This window comes from Schistocerca cancellata, chromosome 8, assembly GCF_023864275.1.
Source record: "Schistocerca cancellata isolate TAMUIC-IGC-003103 chromosome 8, iqSchCanc2.1, whole genome shotgun sequence".
In the NCBI taxonomy this organism is placed as follows: Eukaryota; Metazoa; Arthropoda; class Insecta; order Orthoptera; family Acrididae; genus Schistocerca; species Schistocerca cancellata.
The window spans coordinates 362,745,332-362,770,054 of record NC_064633.1 but is presented as its reverse complement, the minus strand read 5'-3'; the positions used below and the strand labels follow the sequence as shown (position 1 = coordinate 362,770,054).

Sequence of the window (24,723 nt, the reverse complement as noted above, 5' to 3'; positions counted from 1 at the left end):
TTAAGACTGTGCGTCGTTCGGATATTAGTTGTTTAATGTGAACTTCTTTCGTCGACTGCTTGAGTAACGAAACGCCAGGATTTGCTATAGCAGTAGCGCACCATTTAGCACGTCATACTAAGTAGTTAGCTAAGTTGCGTCGCGTTCTGTTACCTTGAATTTGATCCTTTCTTCGTTCCAGTGCGGCTTGATGTGTCTAAGCACAGCCGCGCAACCACCTGGAAGGTCATCCTCTTGGATAGTCAGCGGCAAACGGAGCGCGTTGTTTTGCGATCCCATCAGCGCAACAAACGTCACGTCACACTACCAGCTTCCGTGAGCTACTGAGGATCCCTGCAACGGAGTGCCTCTTTATGTAAGCTCTTATGTCGTTTCTGATAAAGTGCTGGTGCTGGTGCTGCTGCTGCCGCCCCCCCCCCCCTCTCTCTCTCTCTCTCTCTCTCTCTCTCTCTCTCTCTCTCTCTCTCTCTTCCCCCCCCCCCCCCCCCTCACTGCCCTACCAACCCATTCACACATCACGCGCAGATTGTATCAACACTACAGCAGCTGTGATGCTGACGCGTAGTACGTCGCCCCTAAAGACCGTTTTTGGTCGCCGACACACAGAATCGAACATCGGAATAAAGCTACTTATAAACTTGACTCTCATGTCACTTAATATGCGGATAATATTTTATGGAGGTCATCCAGGGAAATTGAAGCACTCGAAAGGTAAAGAGGTATAAACGAGTGTATCACGTATGTGTATCATTACGGAAAGAAGATTAGGATTCCACATCCCATCAGCAAGGATATCATTAGATTCAAAGTTGCAACACGGTCGCAGATTAAAACAGTGATCCAGTAAGTGTAGAATGAATTTCTCTCCTTTCCACATATGATCACAAAACTTTTGGTCCTTAGGCTACCAGTTTCGGTCAGCAATGACCATCTTCAGGTCTGCAGCAAAGCATGGAAATGAAATACAACCAGTGAACAGATTACGTCTTAGAATAACAACAAACGCCATAACGAAAAATTATTACTGTCATGGATGTGAAAACATGATATTAAAATGTGACGATGCATAGCCTACCATTTTTATAACATGTCCTAATAAAGCCAGAGTGGCATCGTCACAAAATCAGCTTATCATCGCAAATATTTGAAATACGCTGTAAACTAGACCACAGTTCTGGCACAGTCCATACCGTCTGTAGACATAGCTGCCATTCATAACAAATTGCAGTAAAGTAACGACAACATGTGATTGTGTCATAATCTCGTTAGATGTCGCTACTGCAATTCTACACATATACGTCAATTATAAAATTGTACAGTACGCAACAACTGAAATGTATCCTTCATTTATCGCATACTGTACAATTTTATAATTGACGTATGGGTGTAGACTTATAGTAGCGACACCTATCGAGCTTACAGCACGAAAACGCTGTGGCTACTGCTCTGCAGTTTATGAACAGTAGCGATACTTCAGAGAGGGTACGACTGTGAGAACTGTGGCCTACTTTAACCATATTCTACTCGTAAATACGTGCGACGATGGTAAGCTGACTGTGTGTACATTTTGTGACGCTGCCACTATCGCTTCATTATATTACTGCATGTTATAAAACAGGTATGCTTCATATTTTAATAGCATGTTTTCACATGAAAGAAAGTAATTTTTCGTTATGGCATATTTTATTTGTCTAAGACACTATCTGTTCACTAGTTGTATTTCACTTCCCATGTTTCGCTACAGATACGAGGACAGAAATTGGACGTGCTATACCGAAGCAACCATTTTGGCATTCGCCGATTTAGGGAAATCGCGGAAAAACTGTATTGTATACGGATGGGTGTTTCTCACGCTGTCCTCACCACACTAATCCAGTTTCACGACCGCGCCAGATCGTTATGTGTGTATCATTGCCAGAAGCTTCAAGCTTATCTGGATAATAGCTTGCAATGCAAGCTACCAGAATCATAGTTGAAGTATTAATTAGAATAATGAAATCACAATAAAATTTGTATAGCTAATTATTCCCAAGCAAATAGCGCTAACGTGTTCCAACTTTTTGCCTCTGCAACATGCAACTTAGGACATACTCTAACACTTACTCCGTGAACACAAAATGCATGTGGAATACATCGGTTACAAATTTAACTCCATAAAAAGAGCTACCTGTTGAAGTAGCTAACATTGTAAGAACTACTTTTCCATACCTTGTACACCTGCGCACATTACTAAACGACTATCTCGGAACCCGGAACAGATTGCCGTCGAACTGCTTCCACGGACAATAAAAAATTGATTTCCAACACCTACAAATTTAAAATGCTGTCACAATCTACTCATTAAGAGGTACAACATTACGCTAAAGTATCTCAGCAACTTCCATCAAACTCCACACAATTTCAAACCTCCCGAACTTTTTCTAGCTTACATGCTTAACATCAAATATTTAACTCATTTGTAAAAGAATCAGACGTTTGAAGCTGTTTTACGTATTACAGTTCGGTTCTTTGAAGAATCGCAGGGGTGGAGGGAGGTGGCAACCCTTCAATTTTGCCACATTATACACAGTAAGACTCATCTACGCAATATTAGATATAGAGCCCGCCTCTGTAGCTAAGTGGTAAATATAAATAATGTGTGACGAAGGCCTCCCGTCGGGTAGACCGCTCGCCTGCTGCAAGTCTTTCGATTAGACGCCACTGCGGCGACTTGCGCGTCGGTGGGGATGAGATAATGATGATTAGGACAACACAACACCCAGTCCCTGAGCGGAGAAAACCTCCGACCCTGCCGGGAATCGAACCCGTGCCCTTAGGATAGACAGTCCGCCGCGCTAACCACTCAGCTACCGGGGGCGGACAGCTGAAGTGGTCAGCGTATGTGATTACCGCACAGAAACCTCTTCATCCCCGAGTAACTACTGCAACCTACATCCTTCTGAATATGCTTAGGGTGTTCATCTCTGTCTCCCTCTACCATTTTCACCCTCCACGCTTCCCTCCAGTACTAAATTGATTATCCCTTGATGCGTCAGAACGTGTCCTATCAACCGATCCCTTCCTCTAGTCAAGTTGTGCCACTAATTCCTCTTCTCCCTAATTCTATTCAGTACCTCCTCATTAGTTGCATGATCTACCCATCTAATCTTCAGCATTCCGTAGCACCACATTTCGAAAGCTTCTATTCTCTTCTTGTCCAAACTATTTATCGTCCATGTTTCACTTCCAAACAAGGTTACACTCCATACAAATACTTTCAGAAAAGACTTCCAGACACACAAATCTATACTCAATGTTAACAAATTTCTCTTCAGAAACCCTTTCTTTGCCATAGCTAATCCACAACTTATATCCTCTCTACTTCGACCATCGTCAGTTATTTTGCTCCCAAATAGCAAAACTCCTCTACTACTTAAAGTGTCATCTACTAATCTAATTCCCTCAGCATCACTTGATTTAATTCGATTACATTCCACATCCTCGTTTTATTCTTGTTGATGTTCATCTTATATCCTCCTTTCAATACACTGCCCATTCCGTTCAACTGTAGGAAAATCCACTCCCAGACCCAGATGGAACCTGAAGAAAGCAGATTGGGACAAACTAGCAGCACAGATAGATGGGATGCCAGGTAGATATCTCCATAAAGTATTAACTACGACCGATTTACAAGAGCTGTCATCTCCACAGCAAAGAGATTTGTACCACGTGGCTTCCTTAAGGAATATATTCCTGGTTGCAACAGAGAAACTGAGGAGCTGTATCAGGAGTTCCAGAACAATGGAGACCCTGAGGTAGCAGACGAGCTTCTCAACCGATTAACATGGAACAACGTAAGAAATGGGAAGAAACCACAAGCAATACAGATTTTAAAAGATCTAGCAGGAAAGCTTGGAGCCTCTTCAGGGAACTAGGTAGCACTAATAACCCCATCTGGGAAATACCAGAGGTAACAGCCGACAAAATGTCCGCACGAATTTTAACGCTCTCCAGGGCTCCCAGCATGAAACAGCACACGAAAAGTATCCAAAGACAGCTGAAAACTGTTCGTCGGTCAAAAGGAACAAAGGAGCTCATCCAGAATACTCGAGACCTTCCCCCGTAACAGAAATAAAAAAAGCATTAGATGACACCAAATCTCGCAAGGCCCCTGGGTTTGATGGGATACACCCAGAATTTCTCAAAAACCGCGTAAAACATACAAATAAGTGGCTGGCTAAATTTTAGTCAAACAGCTTATCAACAGGATTTCTCCCACAAAATCTAAAAAGAGCCAAAATTATCTCAGTACTAAAACCAAATAAACCGAAGAACCTGCTAGAGAGCTACCGACCTATTGCACTTCTTAGCGCATGCTACAAATTACTATAGAGGGTGCTTTAACCAGATTAGGTCATGTAATATTGGAAAGTGTCCCAGTGGAACAGGCAGGTTTTAGACCACGGCGCAGCTGTGCTGACCAAGTATTAAGCCTCACAACGCACATAGAAGCTAGATTTGAACGTCAACTATAAACCACCGCTGTTTTTGTCGTCTTAACTGTGGCCTATGATACAGTTTGGAGAGAGGGCCTTCTTTAAAAACTTCTGGGTAGAATACCATGCGTACTCGAATAGTATCCTTAATAAATAACACGCTTTGTGACCGGCCTTTTCAAATAGTCATGGAGAAAGCAAGAGCAAAATAAGCAAACTGAATAATGGCCTACTGCAAGGATCGGTGCTTTCACCTATTCTTTTTCAATCTATATATCTCTGATCTGCCTCAAACAAGATCCAAGATATACGGTTATGCTGACGACCTAGCACTAGCTGCCTGCAGTAAACCCATAGAAGAGGCCAGCAATCCAGCAATTTCTTCCAAGCTGCAGACACAGCACCAGATTGGATCAATGGCCTCGATATTACAATATAATACTAATAGTCAGATGATATAATAAATGCTAAATATGTATATAGTTGTTTGTTTTTAAACTGTAAAGTTATAAATATGTATATGTATATAGTAGTTTGTTTTGTAACTGTACGCCATCATATTAACACTGACTTAGATATCTGTACTTGATTTTATGTTATTATTTGATCCATGTAAGCCATAAATAAATAAATATGTAAGTAGGAAATACTGCAAACCAGCTACAAGTTTTCTTGAAATGATTTTATTATACCATTACTAGCCTGAGTCCTTCATCAGATGGAAGCATTGATTTCTTGCAAGTTTTACATCTGTGTGTCCCTGAAAAGACCTCCTTCAATATTATAAGCCAGAGGTTTGGTTTTCTTTTACAGTCCACACGGGATTGTAAAAGAAAACCAAACCCCTGGCTTATAATATGCGAAAGAGGGCTTTTCAGGAGGACACAAATGTAAAACCTGCAAGTAGTCAATGCTACCATTTGATGATGGGCTAAGACCCAAAACTAGTAATGGTATTATAAAATCATTTCAAGGAAACTTGCGGCTGGTTGCAGTATTTCCTACAGTCTAATGTACGAAAACATCTGCAGTGTTCAAACAAAATGGATGAAATCTCATTGATGATAGTCTTAATAACAGTAAGGGTAGGGGTAGGGAGGGAGTGAAATGTACAAATAATAAAAACGCTTGATACTATTGTCGAATCCATTGTTTTTGGGTTCGTTAGGCTGACTGGTCACATTCCCAGTTTTAGAGACATTTTTCCATGTCTGCGTAATAAGTCATTCATCTCTCTCTACATACATTCGAGTGTATTTACACAGACACTTGAAGAAGGTTGAGGACAGTGCCATTTACAATCAATTGACATGTAAAATGTGTTATTCTATATTTAGCATATTGTGTTTACAATTCAAAAACAAGTAAATAAATAAGAGGTCGCACAGAGAGAGAGGGGGGAGGGGGAACGGGTCGCAGAGATAGAGAGAGAGAGGGGGGGGGGAACGGGTCGCAGAGAGAGAGAGATACTGGGGGGAAGGGGGGGGAAATACGCGGAGGAAGGGGGGGGGGAAATACGGGGAGGAAGGGGGGTTCGGGGAGGAAGGGGGGGAGATACGGGGGGGAGATACAGGGAGGAAGGGGGGATACAGGGAGGAAGGGGGGGAGATACAGGGGGGGAGATACAGGGAGGAAGGGGGGAGATACAGGGGGGGGAGAGAGATACAGGGGGGGGGGAGAGAGATACAGGGGGGGGAGAGAGATACAGGGGGGGGGAGAGAGATACAGGGGGGGGGGAGAGAGATACAGGGGGGGGGGAGAGAGATACAGGGGGGGAGAGAGATACAGGGGGGGAGAGAGATACAGGGGGGGAGAGAGATACAGGGGGGGAGAGAGATACAGGGGGGGAGAGAGATACAGGGGGGGAGAGAGATACAGGGGGGGGAGAGAGATACAGGGGGGGAGAGAGATACAGGGGGGGAGAGAGATACAGGGGGGGAGAGAGATACAGGGGGGGAGAGAGATACAGGGGGGGAGAGAGATACAGGGGGGGAGAGAGATACAGGGGGGGAGAGAGATACAGGGGGGGAGAGAGATACAGGGGGGGGAGAGAGATACAGGGGGGGAGAGAGATACAGGGGGGGAGAGAGATACAGGGGGGGAGAGAGATACAGGGGGGGAGAGAAGGGGGGAGAGATACAGGGGGGGAGAGAGATACAGGGGGGGAGAGAGATACAGGGGGGGAGAGAGATACAGGGGGGGAGAGAGATACAGGGGGGGAGAGAGATACAGGGGGGGAGAGAGATACAGGGGGGGAGAGAGATACAGGGGGGGAGAGAGATACAGGGGGGGAGAGAGATACAGGGGGGGAGAGAGATTACAGGGGGGGAGAGAGATACAGGGGGGGGAGAGAGATACAGGGGGGGAGAGAGATACAGGGGGGGAGAGAGATACAGGGGGGGAGAGAGATACAGGGGGGGAGAGAGATACGGGGGGGGGAGAGAGATACGGGGGGGGGGAGAGAGATACGGGGGGGGGAGAGAGATACGGGGGGGGGAGAGAGATACGGGGGGGGGAGAGAGAGATACGGGGGGGGAGGAGAGATACAGGGGGGGAGAGAGAGATACAGGGGGGGAGAGAGATACAGGGGGGGGGAGAGAGATACAGGGGGGGGGAGAGAGATACAGGGGGGGGAGAGAGATACAGGGGGGGGAGAGAGATACAGGGGGGGGGGAGAGAGATACAGGGGGGGGAGAGAGAGATACAGGGGGGGGAGAGAGAGATACAGGGGGGGGAGAGAGAGATACAGGGGGGGGAGAGAGAGATACAGGGGGGGGAGAGAGAGATACAGGGGGGGGGAGAGAGAGATACAGGGGGGGGAGACGAGAGATACAGGGGGGGGGAGAGAGAGATACAGGGGGGGGGAGAGAGAGATACAGGGGGGGGGGAGAGAGAGATACAGGGGGGGGGAGAGAGATACAGGGGGGGGGAGAGAGAGATACAGGGGGGGGAGAGAGAGATACAGGGGGGGGGAGAGAGAGATACAGGGGGGGGGGAGAGAGAGATACAGGGGGGGGAGAGAGATACAGGGGGGGGAGAGAGATACAGGGGGGGAGAGAGATACAGGGGGGGGAGAGAGATACAGGGGGGGGAGAGAGATACAGGGGGGGAGAGAGATACAGGGGGGGGAGAGAGATACAGGGGGGGGAGAGAGATACAGGGGGGGGAGAGAGATACAGGGGGGGAGAGAGATACAGGGGGGGGAGAGAGATACAGGGGGGGGAGAGAGATACAGGGGGGGGAGAGAGATACAGGGGGGGGAGAGAGATACAGGGGGGGGAGAGAGATACAGGGGGGGGAGAGAGATACAGGGGGGGGAGAGAGATACAGGGGGGGGAGAGAGATACAGGGGGGGGGGGAGAGATACAGGGGGGGGGGAGAGATACAGGGGGGGGGGAGAGATACAGGGGGGGAGATACAGGGGGGGGGGAGATACAGGGGGGGGGAGATACAGGGGGGGGAGATACAGGGGGGGAGATACAGGGGGGGGGAGATACAGGGGGGGAGATACAGGGGGGGGGAGATACAGGGGGGGGGAGATACAGGGGGGGGGAGATACAGGGGGGGGGAGATACAGGGGGGGGGAGATACAGGGGGGGGGAGATACAGGGGGGGGGGAGATACAGGGGGGGGGGAGATACAGGGGGGGGGAGATACAGGGGGGGGGGAGATACAGGGGGGGGGAGATACAGGGGGGGGAGATACAGGGGGGGAGATACAGGGGGGGGAGATACAGGGGGGGAGATACAGGGGGGGGAGATACAGGGGGGGAGATACAGGGGGGGGAGATACAGGGGGGGGGAGATACAGGGGGGGGGAGATACAGGGGGGGGGAGATACAGGGGGGGGGAGATACAGGGGGGGGGGAGATACAGGGGGGGGGAGATACAGGGGGGGGGAGATACAGGGGGGGGGAGATACAGGGGGGGGGAGATACAGGGGGGGGAGATACAGGGGGGGAGATACAGGGGGGGAGATACAGGGGGGGGAGATACAGGGGGGGGGGAGATACAGGGGGGGGGAGATACAGGGGGGGGGGAGATACAGGGGGGGGGAGATACAGGGGGGGGGGAGATACAGGGGGGGGGAGATACAGGGGGGGAGATACAGGGGGGGAGATACAGGGGGGGGAGATACAGGGGGGGGAGATACAGGGGGGGAGATACAGGGGGGGGAGATACAGGGGGGGGAGATACAGGGGGGGGGAGATACAGGGGGGGGGAGATACAGGGGGGGGAGATACAGGGGGGGGAGATACAGGGGGGGAGATACAGGGGGGGGAGATACAGGGGGGGGAGATACAGGGGGGGGAGATACAGGGGGGGGAGATACAGGGGGGGGAGATACAGGGGGGGGAGATACAGGGGGGGGAGATACAGGGGGGGAGATACAGGGGGGGAGATACAGGGGGGGGAGATACAGGGGGGGAGATACAGGGGGGGAGATACAGTGGGGGGAGATACAGGGGGGGAGATACAGGGGGGGAGATACAGGGGGGGAGATACAGGGGGGGAGATACAGGGGGGGGGAGAGAGAGAGAGAGAGAGAGAGAGAGAGAGAGAGAGAGAGAGAGAGAGAGAGAGAGAGAGAGTGGGGGGGGGAGATAGAGATGAGCGCGGAGGGCATAGGAGAGGAGGGTGGTGAGAGAGATGGCGTGAGGAGGGCATTGGAGAGGAGGGGAGCGGGAGGAGGGGAACGAGAGGAGGGGAGCGGAAGGTATTTACTACGGGTTTCTTCACACAGATCCTGACCCAACTCAGCGTCACACACCGTAACCGGGGTCTCACGGAATGACATGAACTAAAGAAATTTCGTGGTCGTCGGTAGATTCACTGTCTATGCTGCACACAATTAGCGAATGATACACAACTGCCATCACTGCCCTACACGAAGTACCCTCCATACCACCGCTTGTTGGCTTGCGGAGTAAGAACGAAGAACATTTACAATCTCCTGTAGCCTACGATAGTAAATTATTTTCTACAAATTAAAAAAATACGTAGGCTTCCTGGTAAAACGATTTATGTCATTTTCGGATGTATCGTAGCCGGACTCTTGATTGTATATTCATAACAAAAATGTTGTCTTTACTCAGAATACGTTTCGCAGTCTCAACAAGGTTACATGAACTGAGAAAGGAGTGACAGTTTAGCATATACGTGCTAGGTTCGGAGGGGCAATTCTTTCGTCACCTTACTGAACGAGCCATCGTTGCATTAGTTTGAAGCGATTTAAGGATTTCACAGAACATCCTAACACAAAAGTCTCAGGGATGTGAATCTAGCAACACAGCCTCGCTTCTTGTTATACCTAGCGATTATCAATCAAACCAATCTTACTAACTATTGCAGTGTAAAGCAAACCAACTTCAATAGAGCTATAAAAACATTACTGCACATAATGAAAAGCAAGAAAGTAGCGTTCAGTCTACACTGAGGTTACTGGAGATAAAGTGCTACATAGTTGTGATTGGCCAATTAATGGGGAAGAAGTGTAGTGTGTGTCCTGCAGCATACATCCAGGCATTCGGCTTGAAGCAATTTCGATGGAAAACCCGAATGTAGATGGTCGGGTGGTGATCAGTATCCAATTCATCTCTAATAGGAGACGAGACTGCTGTCTTCACCTAGGGGCATGGGGATCAGCAAAACGTCTAAGCTTACGAGATGCCTAACAATATGGAATCCGTGTAAAAATGAAAAACAGTACACTAAACGCTTCACAATAAACGTTGCAGCGGTGCGCACGCTGCATTAACTACACTAGCTCTTTCAATTTGAACGGTTACCAATTCGAATAATGGGGGACCGAATGAGAAATATCTAAGGCGATATGAATATCGGAATGTTTTAGTTCAAGAGTTAACATTGAGAAAGTTTTACTGCAGACTGGTCCGGATTTGATAAATGCTGGCCAAAACCATACACATGCCAATTTCTCAATTTTCAGAGTTCTTCAAGAAAGAATCCAACGAATTTTGTGCTTAGATTTGTTCCAATTGACGCCGTAAACTAAATAGCAATTACACAAGCAGTAGGTGCAAACTAGATGACCTGCACAAAAATCAATGTTTAGTGTTACCATTGTGTCATCTGATCACCTCGTAACAAGAAAACTCCTAACTGGTGAATACTATACAAATATTCTGAGCCAAATATGTCGTATGATTAAACCTCTTAAGTGTTTCGTGCTCATCTTCCCCACTCCATATAAAGTGAAAGTAACATTCGCGTTTATAGCTGTCGCCCGTAATCATATGAAGGGTAAGCAGGACGAGAGCTTTAGTTAAACTTACGATGCTTCTAACAAACTGCATGGCCACAGCCAACTACCTACCCGATTGTTTATGTACTGTACACTCCATGAGCTACTTATTTTCATTATATTACGATCACACTCCACATGATTGCAGCATGATCCCTGAATGAATAAAGCCCATACTTCGGGGGACTAGGTACCAACTATTTAAAAAAAAAAACCTTGAAATGTGGGATGTTTTGCTAGGTCGTTCACCGCCAATTTTAGCGATCGAGAAAATATGCATGTTCAATAAAGTAACCTATCTATTTTTCTTCGGCGTATTACAGAACTTTTATCATTTCCCAAGCAACAACTAACGAGGAAGTCTACTATCGCTTCAGTATTTCCGCTGTACGTTGACTGATGTGAGTGAGAGTGAGTTATTTAGAATATACACTTCAGTATTTGAAGGCCGATAATAAGTTTTCGCCCAGAGTAGGTGCTTTAGTTTTTAGATAATAAACGGATCTATTACTGGAAGATTGGTTGATACTGTAGTGCTGCTACTATAATAGATGTGAAACTATCGAGATAGTGTTTCCTGGCCTCGGACTGTCACATCACGTCACACCGACAACTACGGAAGGATGCAATTTGACATTCACACAATTTTGACTTTCTTACCACTGACATACAATAAATCCACGGTTTCCCGTGAAAAAGAAAGCATAATCTCTTCGTAGTGGCCACTGGAAATGTAGTTACGGCCTAGCTATAAGTCCTACTGTCAGAATATTAATTCTCAAGAAGTAATCAGTAAAATTGTGTATCATACGAGGGATCACCAGTTTAGTATTGGAGGCAAGCGTGGAGGGTAAAAATCATAAAAGGAAACCAAGAGATGAATACGCTAGGCAGATTCAGATGGATGGTGGTTGCACTACTTACTCAGAGATGATGAGGATTGCATTGCACAGGATAAAGTAGCATGGTGAGCTGCAGCAAACCAGTCTTTGGACTGAAGACGACAACAAAACAACATGCAGTAGAAAAATTTAATTTAAGAGGTACCCTTCAGCAGTTCAGACATAGTTCACACAGCCTAAATAATAGGTTTCTACAACTGAAATCTAGAGGGGCTTCTGATAAGTCAGCAGTTTGCATTTGGAAATGGCAGTGAAAAGAACGTTATTTTCTGGTAAAAAATGCTAAGTCAGAACAGAAAAAATTATGATTAATGAGCACTTATAGCCATGACGCGCCTTCTAGTATTTGTTTCAGTAACCCAGTGGCTCGTTTCAGTCATGCACACAACAATACTGCAAAATTCAAATACTAGAGTGGCCCATGGCCGTGTAAATAGTGATAGAATGCGATTGCGAAGTAAAACCAAACCGCTCATGTTGTATTTAACGGATTAAACAAAATTTCAAATGTCTTCGTATAGCATTGTACAGTTTGTGAGTTCGGAAGCTCGGCAGGAGCATCATACCCGCAACAGGCGTCGATAATTTCAAACACCAAGAGTATATAGCTCCATCAATCAATTCCGTGATTCATAATGGATCAGATGAAATTAAATATGCGATTGAGAACGAAACAAGATCTTATATGACTCCGAAAATGTATAAATTATGCTATGAAAGGAACTTTGAATAAAAACAGCAATAGTGTAAGTACCTTGAACTTTATTTTGTCTCTGCTCCATGATGAACGAATATGTTGCAGCACGGAGAATGCTCCATCGATGAGATGATCCTCGTCAATCGTGATGGGGATTACCAAGGAATTTTGTTCGAAGGACATCTCGAGCTGTCCCTTCACGCACCGGAAACTTAGTGTAACTGGTGGGGCTCTTGCGCCGATCGCAGCTTATATACTGCAGCACGACCCCCAATAACCACCACTCCTCTTCGTTCGAAGTTGCAACATAAAATATAGAATTAGGGCAGATTTCATTTCTGCACACTTTCAGTTCCCGGTCATAAGAAAACAGAAGACTCGTCGTAAGCTGCTACTGTGAAATTAAACACTTTCAACATTATGTGAAATCAGACGCTGAATTACATGTAATAAGATCTATAATTTCAAGCGTTTCATCCTCACACAGAGATAAACACACGAGCGTTCTAGATACGCCACTGTACGTCAAAAATTCTCTCTCAATACTAAAACAGCTGAACCATCAACCCGGCAATTTCACCGTATTGACTTGACAAGCGGTTGAAGCCGGCGGAAGTTTATGGTCGACGAGGAAGTAATCGATACAAGCCTATCGAAAAATGCTTGGCGATAAATCGGATGAAACTGCCCAAATAATCAAATATCCATATTCTGAATTTCTCAAGCGCAAGCGCAGCTTTGGAATTGTGACAGCGTTTGCTCGAATGTCGGTTATATGGGGTGTTCTCGCTGCGTGGGGGTAAACAACTATTTATTTTACATACTACGAAGACTGTTCTATTTATGTTTGATTCGTTGGTGAATGAAATATATTTTTGGAATAAATATTTGCCCACGAGGACAATTAAACAGCCCGATTCCTTAGTATATTTGGCTGTTCGTCAATGGGCTACTGTGCCATAGAGCCGCTCCCTCTCCCCCTCTACTTCCTTACAGCACTGAAATCTTGGTTATAATCACAAGACTGATCTGATCTGTAGCGTAGCCCATGGTCTGGGTTAGATGGGAAGATGATATTGGTTCCTGGCGAAGCCAACGAATGTGAACGAGAAATAAAGACTGTGGTAAGAGATTGATGTCTAGAATGGCCTGTTGTCTATGTTAGTGTCATAATTAGTGTACTTCGAATATTTCACACTCCTTTTTTTTCTATTAAAACTGGTACCGAAAGGTAAACACAGAAAATCCGAATTGCATATGGACATGTCGTCGACGAATTTTTTGTTGCATTATACCATGAAAATTGCAAGGGGTCACACTAGATAGCTTTTTACATCTCTGACATACCTGTGAATTATTTGTTTAAATGTCTCAAGGATGAAAGTTTTACAAAAAAATGAAATTATTACTACATACAACTCCTACTTCATAGACGAATGCCTTTGTAGAAAGTATATATACAGTTGGTTTGCATGTATTAAATTTTGTGGTAGATTAAGATTTTGTAATCATACAGTTGAGCAAATAGCCAACTTGAAACCATTTGAGAGAAAAATTAATTTATCCCTAAACCTAGTGTTACATTCCTAACCATGTTCCAAAAAAGTTTTTATGAGATATTAAATATATTTATTTCGATGGCACACTTTCTTCAAAAATAAAAATTTATCAGAGTAATGGTAAAAGGGTGCCACATTACAATAAGTAGTTTTGTTTTCACTTTCATTACAGTGACTTATGTAACATTAACAACTTATCATTCCAAAAGTGGGTATATAGTCCATCTTCACTGAAGGAGACCTTTCATATCTTAATTGAGTTTATTCTTGTCACATTACTGATAAAGTCAGATTCTAGCCCCTCTTGTGAGATTTTTGTCAAGACATGAGGCCTGCTTGCTTTAATTACATCATAGAAGTACCTGTGATCTAACAATGATTCTAATCCAATGGGAAAAGAAACAGCTCATATTGATGGTGTATCAGGGGTGAATTAGATTGGCAACACCAAAAGTAGGTCATCAGGTTTCTTAAATCTATATCAAGAAGTCATAACATATGTGAAGATGTTTGCTCTTAAACGCCAATCAATATTTGCAGAAAACATAAAATCAGCAACATAAGCAGCAATGTGGAAGCCAAAAAGATGTTTTAGAGCACAAAAAGAGTTATAAATTCTCCACCAGTCTATTGTGGTAGAAGTAACATAGACACCTTCCAGAATACTTTTGGTAGCGATCACTAATTTGACAAATACTGGTACTTTAAGCTTAATTTTGGCCCAAGATCATGTGGTGTTAAGCAAGATTGACAACCCTCCATTCCACAATATAAGAACTGGGGATTATGTCATAAACATCACTGAGAAGGTGCCCCAAGAATTTTCAACGGTCCAGAGGAAACATTGTTTCGTGTCTCAATCTAATTGTTTCGTGTCTCAATCTAATGTTCAGTAAATAACTGCTGAGAGTGAAATAGTCAACTGTACACATGATATATAATTCTATTAACTTGTCAGTATTACATGCAGGTTCCATGTAAATCACAGAGAAGTACAAAAACGTAGAAAACACATTGTATTGTCACAGAAGTACTGCGTTCTAACCAATGGTACTATGGTCTCCTTGTGTCATTTAAACTTAAATGTGTTCCAGGGTAAAGTCAAGTGCTGGCATACCGTTTGGGAATGCTAGAGCAGAGAGGGCTGTGAAGAACACATCAGCCAACTGCACATGGACCAGCCCCTCTCTAGGATGACAACCTGACAGCAGCAGCCTCAACATGAAGAGGACATAAATGCCACGCCACCTGGCAACGGCCCAGTTAAAGACTAGCCAATTCTATGAGTTCTACAGCAGTGAATTCAAGCATAACATCGAGACTAATCATTTTGCTTCTACTATGCAGCATACTGAAGGGATTTCTATTTTGTCTGTCACTTTTTGCCTCTGACACATCTGTATTTCACAAAGTTAAGTATTTTAATCATTTCCTTTTGTAAAAAACTCCATTAATACAATTTGCTTGAATTGTTGTCTAGCGATTCGAGACAGCAGGTTTCCTAGGAACCCCATATTTGATGAGTGGAAAGGAGACAACAAAATGTAACCTCCAGTTTGAAAGACTAAGTGAGGTGATGCAAAGGTCAGCACACTTGACTCACTTTTGGGAGGTCAATGGTTCAAATCTGCATCTGGCCATCCAAAATCAGGTTTTCCTTGATTACTCTAAATTGCTTTGGGCAAATAGCAGAATGGTTCCTTGGAAAGGGCACTGCTGATTTCCTTTCCTGTCCTTGAAACGGCCGGAGTGTGTGCTCCATCTCCAACAACCTTATGTTGATGGGACTAATTTTCTTTCCTTTGTGTTTGAGAGTAATATGGAGATTGCTGTTGTGAGAGTTTAAAAGCTTCGAAACATGTTATTGTGACACTATTTACCACAGGGCCTGCAATAAGAGGACCATTGGTGAAATGGAGGCAGGTCCTACTAAAAGTGCTATCAAAGATCTTAAATGTGGTTCATGGGCTGTGGCAGAAATTTCCAATAAAAGGTTGTGACGTTCTTCACCTGTCATGATGAATACTTTGGTACATATCGAACTGTGGCAAATAGGAAAAATACAAGAATCTCCATCTGCGTAATGGATGAAGATCCTAATCTTTAGTTCGATAGTGTAAAGCTGGGGTGAAAGTTCACAGGTTAACTTCTTATGTGTTTATTTCATGACCAAATGTCACTGTTGCATTACAAGCCAGCATGAGTAACTAGTTGTCAACCTAAACTTACAAATAAAAATCATCTTGCAGACAGCAATGGCAACCCAGATCTGGTTTATGTGAAAGCTCAGCAACTTTACCAACAGTTATGACACGTAACAATGATTAATGGCTGATGTCATCAATAGGGTTATATCATTGAGTACAGTGTGCTGAAGGCTTAGAAGAGGTGGCACATAAGCAAAGGGTGGCCACATGTGTATGTTGTGTAACAGTAAGCAGCATTTTCTGCAGGAACCCTAATTAATACTTATACAGGACTGTCTATAGTGGAAGACTATCCTTTTTACAGATGAATCCTGGTTTTAGCTTGGGAAAAAAAAGTGTTTCAGATTGAGGAGAAGGCAGAATGCGTTATCAGCCTTCAAACGTCTGTAAAAGATATAACTTGAGATGTGACAGTGTCCATGTCTGGTGTGCTGTATTCGTAGGCAAACATGTTCCAAGTGGTAAAGTAACAGTTATACAGAGATGATGTCCCTGAATTTTATCCCTGTCCTTATGCTGGTGCAAATATGATTACTTACATTATTACAACAGTTGATCTTGCAGGACACATTTTGTGAATGAATATCTTCAGCAGAAAAAGGTTCAATGCATGTAATGGCTGGTTCACTCTCTCAGCCTGAATCCCAGAGAGCATTTCTGGGATACCCCTAGAAAACATGTTTCTACTCAATATCCACATTGTCAGACCATTGATATCCTGGGAACACCTCTGCGAGAAAAATGGCATTCACTTCCTAAGGAGCTCCCTTATATACCCTTAAAGACATCCCACACCACTGGATGTGGTGCACTGCTGCTTGTGATATCTGTACCCTGTTTATGTTAATTTTCAACACCAAAATAACACATTTATGTGCTGTATATGTACTGAGTTACAACATAACTCATCATATAGCATTGGCCAACAAGGCCTTTATCACACACACACACACACACACACACACACACACACACACACACACACACACACACACGAGACCACAGTCTCTGGCAGCTGATGCCAGACTGCCAGTCTGGCTTCAGCTACCAGAGACTGTGATCTTATGTGTGTGAGTTGCATTTGCATAAGAGAGAGAGAGAGTATCTATTCTGTATTTTCCATTTTACAACATAACTCTTTATAGGATAATTGTTTTCATATTTTGTTTAGCCTATATGTGCATTCTGTATTTTGGGTACGTTTTATCGCATGTTCCACAGGATTTGTCAATTATATTTATATTTGTAATTTTTCCTTGATTTATAAAACCCAGTGTTAATATCATTGTTGGGGCCCCAATGAAACAGATAGAAGGCTGCTTAAAAAGCTAATTATTGGAAAACATTAAATGTGACAACATTAAGTACCCTCGAACATCTGCAGTTTTGAACACCTGCATAAAGCTTTCTCTCTGTTAGAAGAAAGGCAAAGTTAAAGTATAAATGTAAGACTGACTACAGTTGACACTTTAGACTACAAAACATAATATTGGTGACTTATCATGCGTCTGTAAATCAACTATACTTTTAGAATATGTTTGCCACTAGCCATTAGAAATGCAACACCAGGAAGGATAGCATATCATGAAATTTTACTTATTCTGTGTATAAGTACAGTAGAAAGAATATATGATTAAATTTGTTGGTAATTTAAGAGTATACAGGTGCAAAATTCAGTAGATAGGCCAGCCACATCTGGAAGCAACAGTGGCTCTGACCTGTCTTTGATGACAGGTATGGGTATGTAATTCCATGCTGCTTCAAATCAATGATGGAATGCATCAACTGTAGTGGGTGGCAGTCATGGCATGCCAGTTTCTTGGCAATCCATACTCAGTTGTCTTCAATGAGTGACAGATTTGGAGTGTGTTGGCTAAAGCAACAGTCAGCCATCCTTTGTATTGACGTAGGCGAGGACATCGTGAGCAACATTTGTTCATGTGTTACCTTGTTGACAGAAAAGATCTCAGAGACCTCAAAAATACATTGCATCCACCATTATTAATGTCATAACTGCAATGGCTGCTGTTAAAACTATTGGCTGTGCAAACAGATATGATCATGTGATTCTTGAAGTTTTCCTGGCATACTTGCCACTGTCTAGCCAAAGTATTGTGGCAAGAAGTCAACATGATCTGGCTTCAATCCCTGAACTTAATAGAATAGAGATGGTTATGTTCTGTAGCCAGTGGCACTTCGTACTGTCATGCACCCAGTGCTGGGCCAGGTCATTGTGACAGTGAGGAATGCAGCCTGGCAACATTCACTCTCCTCAGAGCCTCCCTACACAGATATGACCACTGTGAACTTATCTGAAAGGACAATATGGTGTCACTTCTGTTTCCAGTATAATTGCCATGCTGACAGTCTATGGGCCTCCAGATAGCTGTACAGAAATCTGTCTCTTTGCAAAAAAGTCCATTTTTGGATATAAGACAGATGATGTGGCTGAATGGTCAGCATGGCAAGTGAACAATATGCCTCTCCTCTCAGGTGTTAGTCACTTGGGGATGTTGAGATCGTGCATGGTATTGATTGTGACCCTCCTGAACCCATTGATACAATCTCGTGACAGTTGTTTATCCTAATCAAAGCAAGCAGGAATATTGTGGGATGATAAATCACAGTCATGACAGGCTTATGATCCTGCCATTATTAAATTCTGGTGTGCTGGTAGATGTTTCTCCTTCTTACATAAAATGACACTGCCTTCTAACAAACCAATAGCATTCAAATGCGATTTCTGAATGAGTAACCCATGGCGTAATCTTTCCTTACATACAGAATGTAGAGGTTATTACTCTTACAACATTGTGCAATTGTGGTAAAATGCTTATCATTTGCATATCCAAGCATATTGTACATGTCATGCCATTTCAATATTTGTTGCACATCATCTTCAAGGTATTGCAATTTTAATGGCCAGAAGTTAAATACTGATATTAAAGTCTTAAATAAGTGGAGTAAGTCTCACTTTGTCTCATGAGACATAAATGTGATTTGATAGGTGATTCCACATACATTATTGTACATGTACTTTAACAAGAAAATTAACAGTTATTCTCCAATGCAAGAATGCAGGAACAGTATATAAAGGAAGGTAACAAAAAGCACAAAACTTGCAAGAGAATGGCGAATAGAAAAATATGGATCAGAGAGGTTACATGTGTGTACTGCTAATATCATGAGATATAAGCATAACATATATTACTGCCACTATATCACATAGAAGATTTGCAAATGTAAATGTCATCTTCAGTGAAAACTGCATACAAATTAAAAGACTGCATGTAGAATGTTATAAGCTTTTAGCCCTTGCTTTCACAGAATCAACTTTAAAAAATAACTGTCAAACATATATAATTTATATCCAATACTTTGCTCATTAATGCAATGAATTATGCAAAAAGAATCTGTTTATGGGCATTACAATTTTCAGTGCACTTCTGGAAAACACCACAGTATTCTGTGTGCACACAGAATATTTTAATATTATCCGATAAGGAGTTCTGTACATCAGTTTCAGTTGGTTAATGTCTGATGATTGTCCTGTAATCTGAAAACTGGATCAAAAATAAACAAATATTGAAGAACATGATCAATTTGTTTTTCATTGTTAATACCCTGTCACTTGCAAATAATGCGTATACAAATGATAAAAGAAATCTCTGTAAATCTCTGTTAGATATTTTAGATAATCTGCAACCATACCAGTGAAAGGAAATTTTTCAGTTAAACGAAACATGTCAGAAATTTTGGTTTACTTTGAGGTAACACTATGATATCCATTGCACCTTAAGAGAGACTAAAACCAACACAAGTACAATGAAATAGAGGAATGCGTAACCTTTGGCTGTAAAATGTTATAAGAAGTTGTGTTGTACTAAAAAATAGCAGATCAAATGAAGGACTTATCAATAGTGGTACAAGTCCATTACCTCCACTTTTCTGCCTATAATGCATCTGAAATCAATGATCCAAACAAACAGAAAGAAAAGTTCATCTCTAGCAAGAAGCCGTATGCTTGAATATTTCTGGTATCCCAACTGCAGATTTTTCAGTGCTCTTTTAACTTTAGGACTCTGTATCTCAAAATGAACAAAAATGGACTTGTACCACTATCGAAATAAGCCCTTCAAATAAGAAACTGAAAAAGTTTAGAACATTATAAAAAATGAAATAAAATACACAAAGCCTGCACAGAATATTTATGTATTTGCTCTTTGACCTTTGAGTCCAACAGTACAGGACATCTCAGAGACATTATGTATATAATTTGTAAATACACAAAACATATACAATCTTGGTGCCTACCATAGTGATGACATGTTAAGTTGCAGACAGGCTCAATTAAAAGAATTTACGCGTAAGATTTCAGCCACAGCCTTTGTCACAAAAAGAGAAACACACACCATTCATTCACACAAACAAGTACACATCATGCAAATATGACTGCCAACTCTGGCAGCTTGGGCCAGAATCCTGTGGGATGGAAGCAGCAATCTCGAGGGGGGGGGGGGGGGGCGGGGGGGGGGGGTGAGATAACATTGGGTGGAGAGAGAAGTGATCTGATGGAGTGTGCAGGGATTAGAATGCCAACATGTGTAGCATCAGGAGATTGTGGGACAGGGAAGTGAGGAAAATGGAGCAAAACAGAGGAGTGGGGAAAGAAAGGCTGGTGCATTGGCAGAGTGTGGTAAACAAAGAGGGTGAGAATTGGAAGGAGGTGACAGGACAGAGGGGTGGAAACTGTTGGGTGGGGGGTGTCGGACAGTATGTTACCATAGGCTGAGGCCAGAATAATTACAGAAGTGAAGAATGTATTATAAGGCTAAGGCTCACCTGTGTGGTTCAGAAAAGCTGTTGGTGGAGGGGAGGATCCACATGACTCTGGTAGTGAAGCAGCCATTGAAATCAAGTTCAGCTGCATTTTGTCCCAAAGGGTGGTCTACTTTGCTCTTGGCCAAAGTTTTACAGTGGCCGTTCATCCTGGTGGACATCTGGTTGGTAGTCATACCAATATAAAAAGCTTTGCATTGATTGCAGCAGAGCTGGCAAATGGCATGACTGCTTTCACAGGTGACCCGGCCCTGGATGGGATAGGATAAACCTTTGACAGGACTGGAATATGAACTGCTGGGTGTGTGGAAGGGGCAGGTCTTGTACCAAGGTTTTCCACAGGGATGTGATTCTTGTGGCAAGGCATTGTAATTTGGAGTGGCATAGGGATGGACTAGGATGTTGTGGAGGTTCGATGGGCAATGGAACACCACTTTAGGAGGCGTGGTAAGGATCTCAGGTAGGATGTCCTTCAGTTCAGGGCATGATAACAGGTAACCAAAGCCTTGGTGAAGGACGTGGTTCAGTTGTTCAAGTCCGGGCTGGTAATGGGTGACAATGAGGACATACGCCTTACTAACTTTATTCTAGCACACAACTGCTTCTTCTTTTAGGGGAAGGTATGCAAAAAAATCCACAGCACAGCCATGGGCACCCATATGGCACCCTTCTATGTCAACCTGTTTATGGGCCATCTAGAGGAGACCTTCCTAGCCACCCAAACTGCCAAACACCAAGTCTGGTTCAGATTAGCTGATATCTTCATGATCTTGACTCTGGGCCAAGACACCTTATCTTCATTCCCTCAATATCACAATATCTTCTCTCCCATCCACTTCACATGGTCCTTGTCAGTCCAGTGTGTCACATTCCTAGACATTGACCTTGTTCTCTCTAATGGCTCCATCCGCACCTCTGTCCATATTAGACCCACCAAACACTGGCAGTACCTGCATTTTGACAGCTGTCACCCCTTTCACACCAAAAAAATCCCTCCCACATAGCCTGGCTACCCAGGGATGGTGTATCTGTAGTGACAGAAACTCCCTTGTTCAGTGTGATGAGGGTCTCACCAAGACCTTCACAGACAGGCACTATCCCCCAGACCTGGTGCACAAACAGATCTCTCATGTCATTTCTCCTCTCCCACCACCCCCAAAAACCAGACACAAAGGAGTATCCCTTCGTCACCCAGTACCACCCTGGACTGGAAAAACTGAACTACATCCCTCATCAGTGCTTTGATTACCTGTCATCATGCCTTGAAATGAGGGACATTCTATCTGAGATACTTCCCACCCCTCCTAAAGAGGTTTTCCATTGCCCACCCAACCTCCACACCATCCTAGTTCATCTCTATGCCACTTCCAATCCCAACCCCTTGCCACAAGGATCGTATCCCTGTGGAAGACCCAGGTGCAAAACCTGCCCAATCCACACACCCCCCCTCCCCCCGCCCAGCACTTCCTATTCCAGTCCTGTCACAGGTTTATCCTAGCCCATCAGGGGCCAGACCACCTGTGAAAGCAGCCATGTCATTTACCAGCTCTGCTGTAATCATTGCACAGCTTTTTATATTGGTGGGCCACTTCCAAACTGTGGCCAAGAGCAAGGTAGACCAACATGTGGCACAACATGCGGCTGAACATAACACACTTGATTTCAATGGCAGCTTCCCTACTCCAGCCATATGCATCCTTCGCTCCACCAACAACTTCTCTGAACTGCGCAGATGGGAGTTATCCTTACAATACATTCTCCACTCCCGTAGTTATCCCAGCCTTAACCTATGGTAACATACTGTCCCCGTGCCATCCACCCAACAGTTTCCACCCCTCTGTCTCCCCATCTCATCTCCACCCCTGTTTACTTGTAGCCATTTGCCAATGTATCTGCCCATTTCTCCCCACTCCCCCCCCCCCCCTTTTTGTCCCTCGTTTACCCACCTCTCTGCCCCACAACCTCTTGACACTGTGCCTGTTGGCAGTCTTGTCCCTGCACACTCCACCAGACAGTGTTCGTGTCTCTCCCCAACGGTACACTACTATCTCTTCCCCTTCCCCTCCCCCACCCCCTCCAGATTGCTGCTGGCATTTTTTTAATTTTTTTTTTTTTAACTGATGAAGGCTGTGGCTGGAAGCTATATGTGAGAGTTTTGTAATTGTGCCTGTCTGCAACTTGACCAACTGGACATGTCTTCTTTACAGTAAGTGGCAATCTCTCTTCTCCTACATTGCTGCAACATAAAATTGGTGAGTAATAGAAAAATAGATGAGCAGCTGAAGAAAAAGCTGTTTACAAAAAGTAATGAGCAGCTGAAGAAAAAGCTGTTTACAAAAAGTAATGAGCAGCTGAAGAAAAAGAAAATCAAAATCAACAACTGTGAGCCCAAAACGCATTTACCAGCAAACACAACTTTTTCAGAAAAATTGTGGAGTGATTTTTGTTATGGCATAAAACAAAAGATGAGGGTAACATTGTTTATTCTCCTAGGTTTGCTGGACACCTGTAATCATTCAATGTCCAATTTTGTTTGGTATATGGATAATTTAGAATTTTTTCAGCAACTAATCTTAACAATAGTGAATTTGGTTGGTACAAGATGGCTGACTTTGAATTATAAGAGCATGCAATGGAGCACCACTTCTTTGTTGTTTCAACCAATTAATGCCAGCTTTCCCGAACATTCACACTCAGCAATATTGTTATTTGTATGCTGATATTAAATTAAGATACGTGATTTCAAACAGATGAATTCAGCAACCTTTTATGATATGGTAAAAATATACAGCCCACAAAAGTGGAAACTGAAACACGAGACAAGGCAGAATCGAATGCTGGTGATAATGAATTTGCTGATGTGGGCATTGAGAATGTTGATATTTCAGCAAATGAAATGGGATCTAACGCTGGGAACAAGGAAATTAGTCCAACCTCTAGCCCAACACAAGACTGCTATGCTGTCTTGTGGCATAGGCTAGAGGAAATGTAGAAAGCAATTGCTGAACAATTCTCATTATAGGTAAATAAAGAGCGTGAAGCCAACTGTCAAATGAATTGCATAATGAAATGTCCACTAAACATAATGATCTGTCAGCTAATCCAACAAACTTAACAAATAATGTATCAACTTTAACATTACAACAAAACAAAATGTTAATCAATTATAATAAATATAATACAAATTATTAAATTTATAAATAATGAAATAAATTGTATTATTATAAAATAAATTATAAATAAAATTAAAATAAATTATTAAGTATAATTTAAATTATAATAAATTTAACCTTACAATAAAATGACATGTCATCTAAATTTGACAAATCTGTCAGCACAGCAAAGTACCTTGACAAGTGAAATTACAACATTGAAAACTGCATGTCAAAATATACCTGCTACAATATAAGAATTATTTGATGAACACAAATAAAGGAATCTGCTAGTAATCTAGAAATAAAAGTAATGTAATGGGATAGATAAAAAATCTACTCGCCAAGCAGCAGCAGGAGAACATACATATAAAAAAATAAGTTTTACACGTGCAAGCTTTCAGAGCCAGTATCTCCTTCTTTTGGCAGATGGGATGAAGGGGAAGAAAGAAGGGTGAGAAGAAAGGAACTGGAGAAGTTTAGGAAAAGGGGTAGTGTTTGGAAAAGTCACCCAGAACTCTGGCTCAGGAGAGACTGGCCATATGGGATGAGAAGGAAAGACTGATTGTTAGGGACGGCACCATATCAGATCTGAAATCCTGAGAGCTTAAAGGTGGATGACAGGGTA

At 43.3% G+C, this 24,723-nt stretch overlaps 1 protein-coding gene and 1 long non-coding RNA gene across 3 annotated transcripts in view; one reads left to right on the top strand and one right to left on the bottom strand.

The window, feature by feature from the left end:
• The window catches only part of LOC126095268 (ethanolamine kinase 1), a 183,057-nt gene extending 170,103 nt beyond the window's left edge, over positions 1-12,954 (bottom strand). The window contains exons 1-2 of one of the 2 annotated variants that reach the window (XM_049910029.1): positions 12,822-12,954; positions 12,396-12,732 (exon numbers count right to left, since the gene is read on the bottom strand). In XM_049910029.1, the coding sequence (XP_049765986.1) occupies positions 12,396-12,521 (126 nt within the window). In that variant the 5' untranslated portion in view covers positions 12,522-12,732; positions 12,822-12,954. Of the gene's footprint in view, positions 1-153; positions 356-12,395; positions 12,733-12,821 lie in introns of those variants that run through there. The other variant, XM_049910028.1, reaches the window with a different exon arrangement.
• Positions 12,955-12,959: 5 nt separating this feature from the next.
• On the top strand, positions 12,960-19,700 carry LOC126095269 (uncharacterized). Its single transcript, XR_007521946.1, has 2 exons — positions 12,960-13,462; positions 14,992-19,700. It is a non-coding gene; the product is annotated as an uncharacterized LOC126095269 (long non-coding RNA).
• The last annotated feature ends 5,023 nt before the right edge of the window (positions 19,701-24,723 follow it).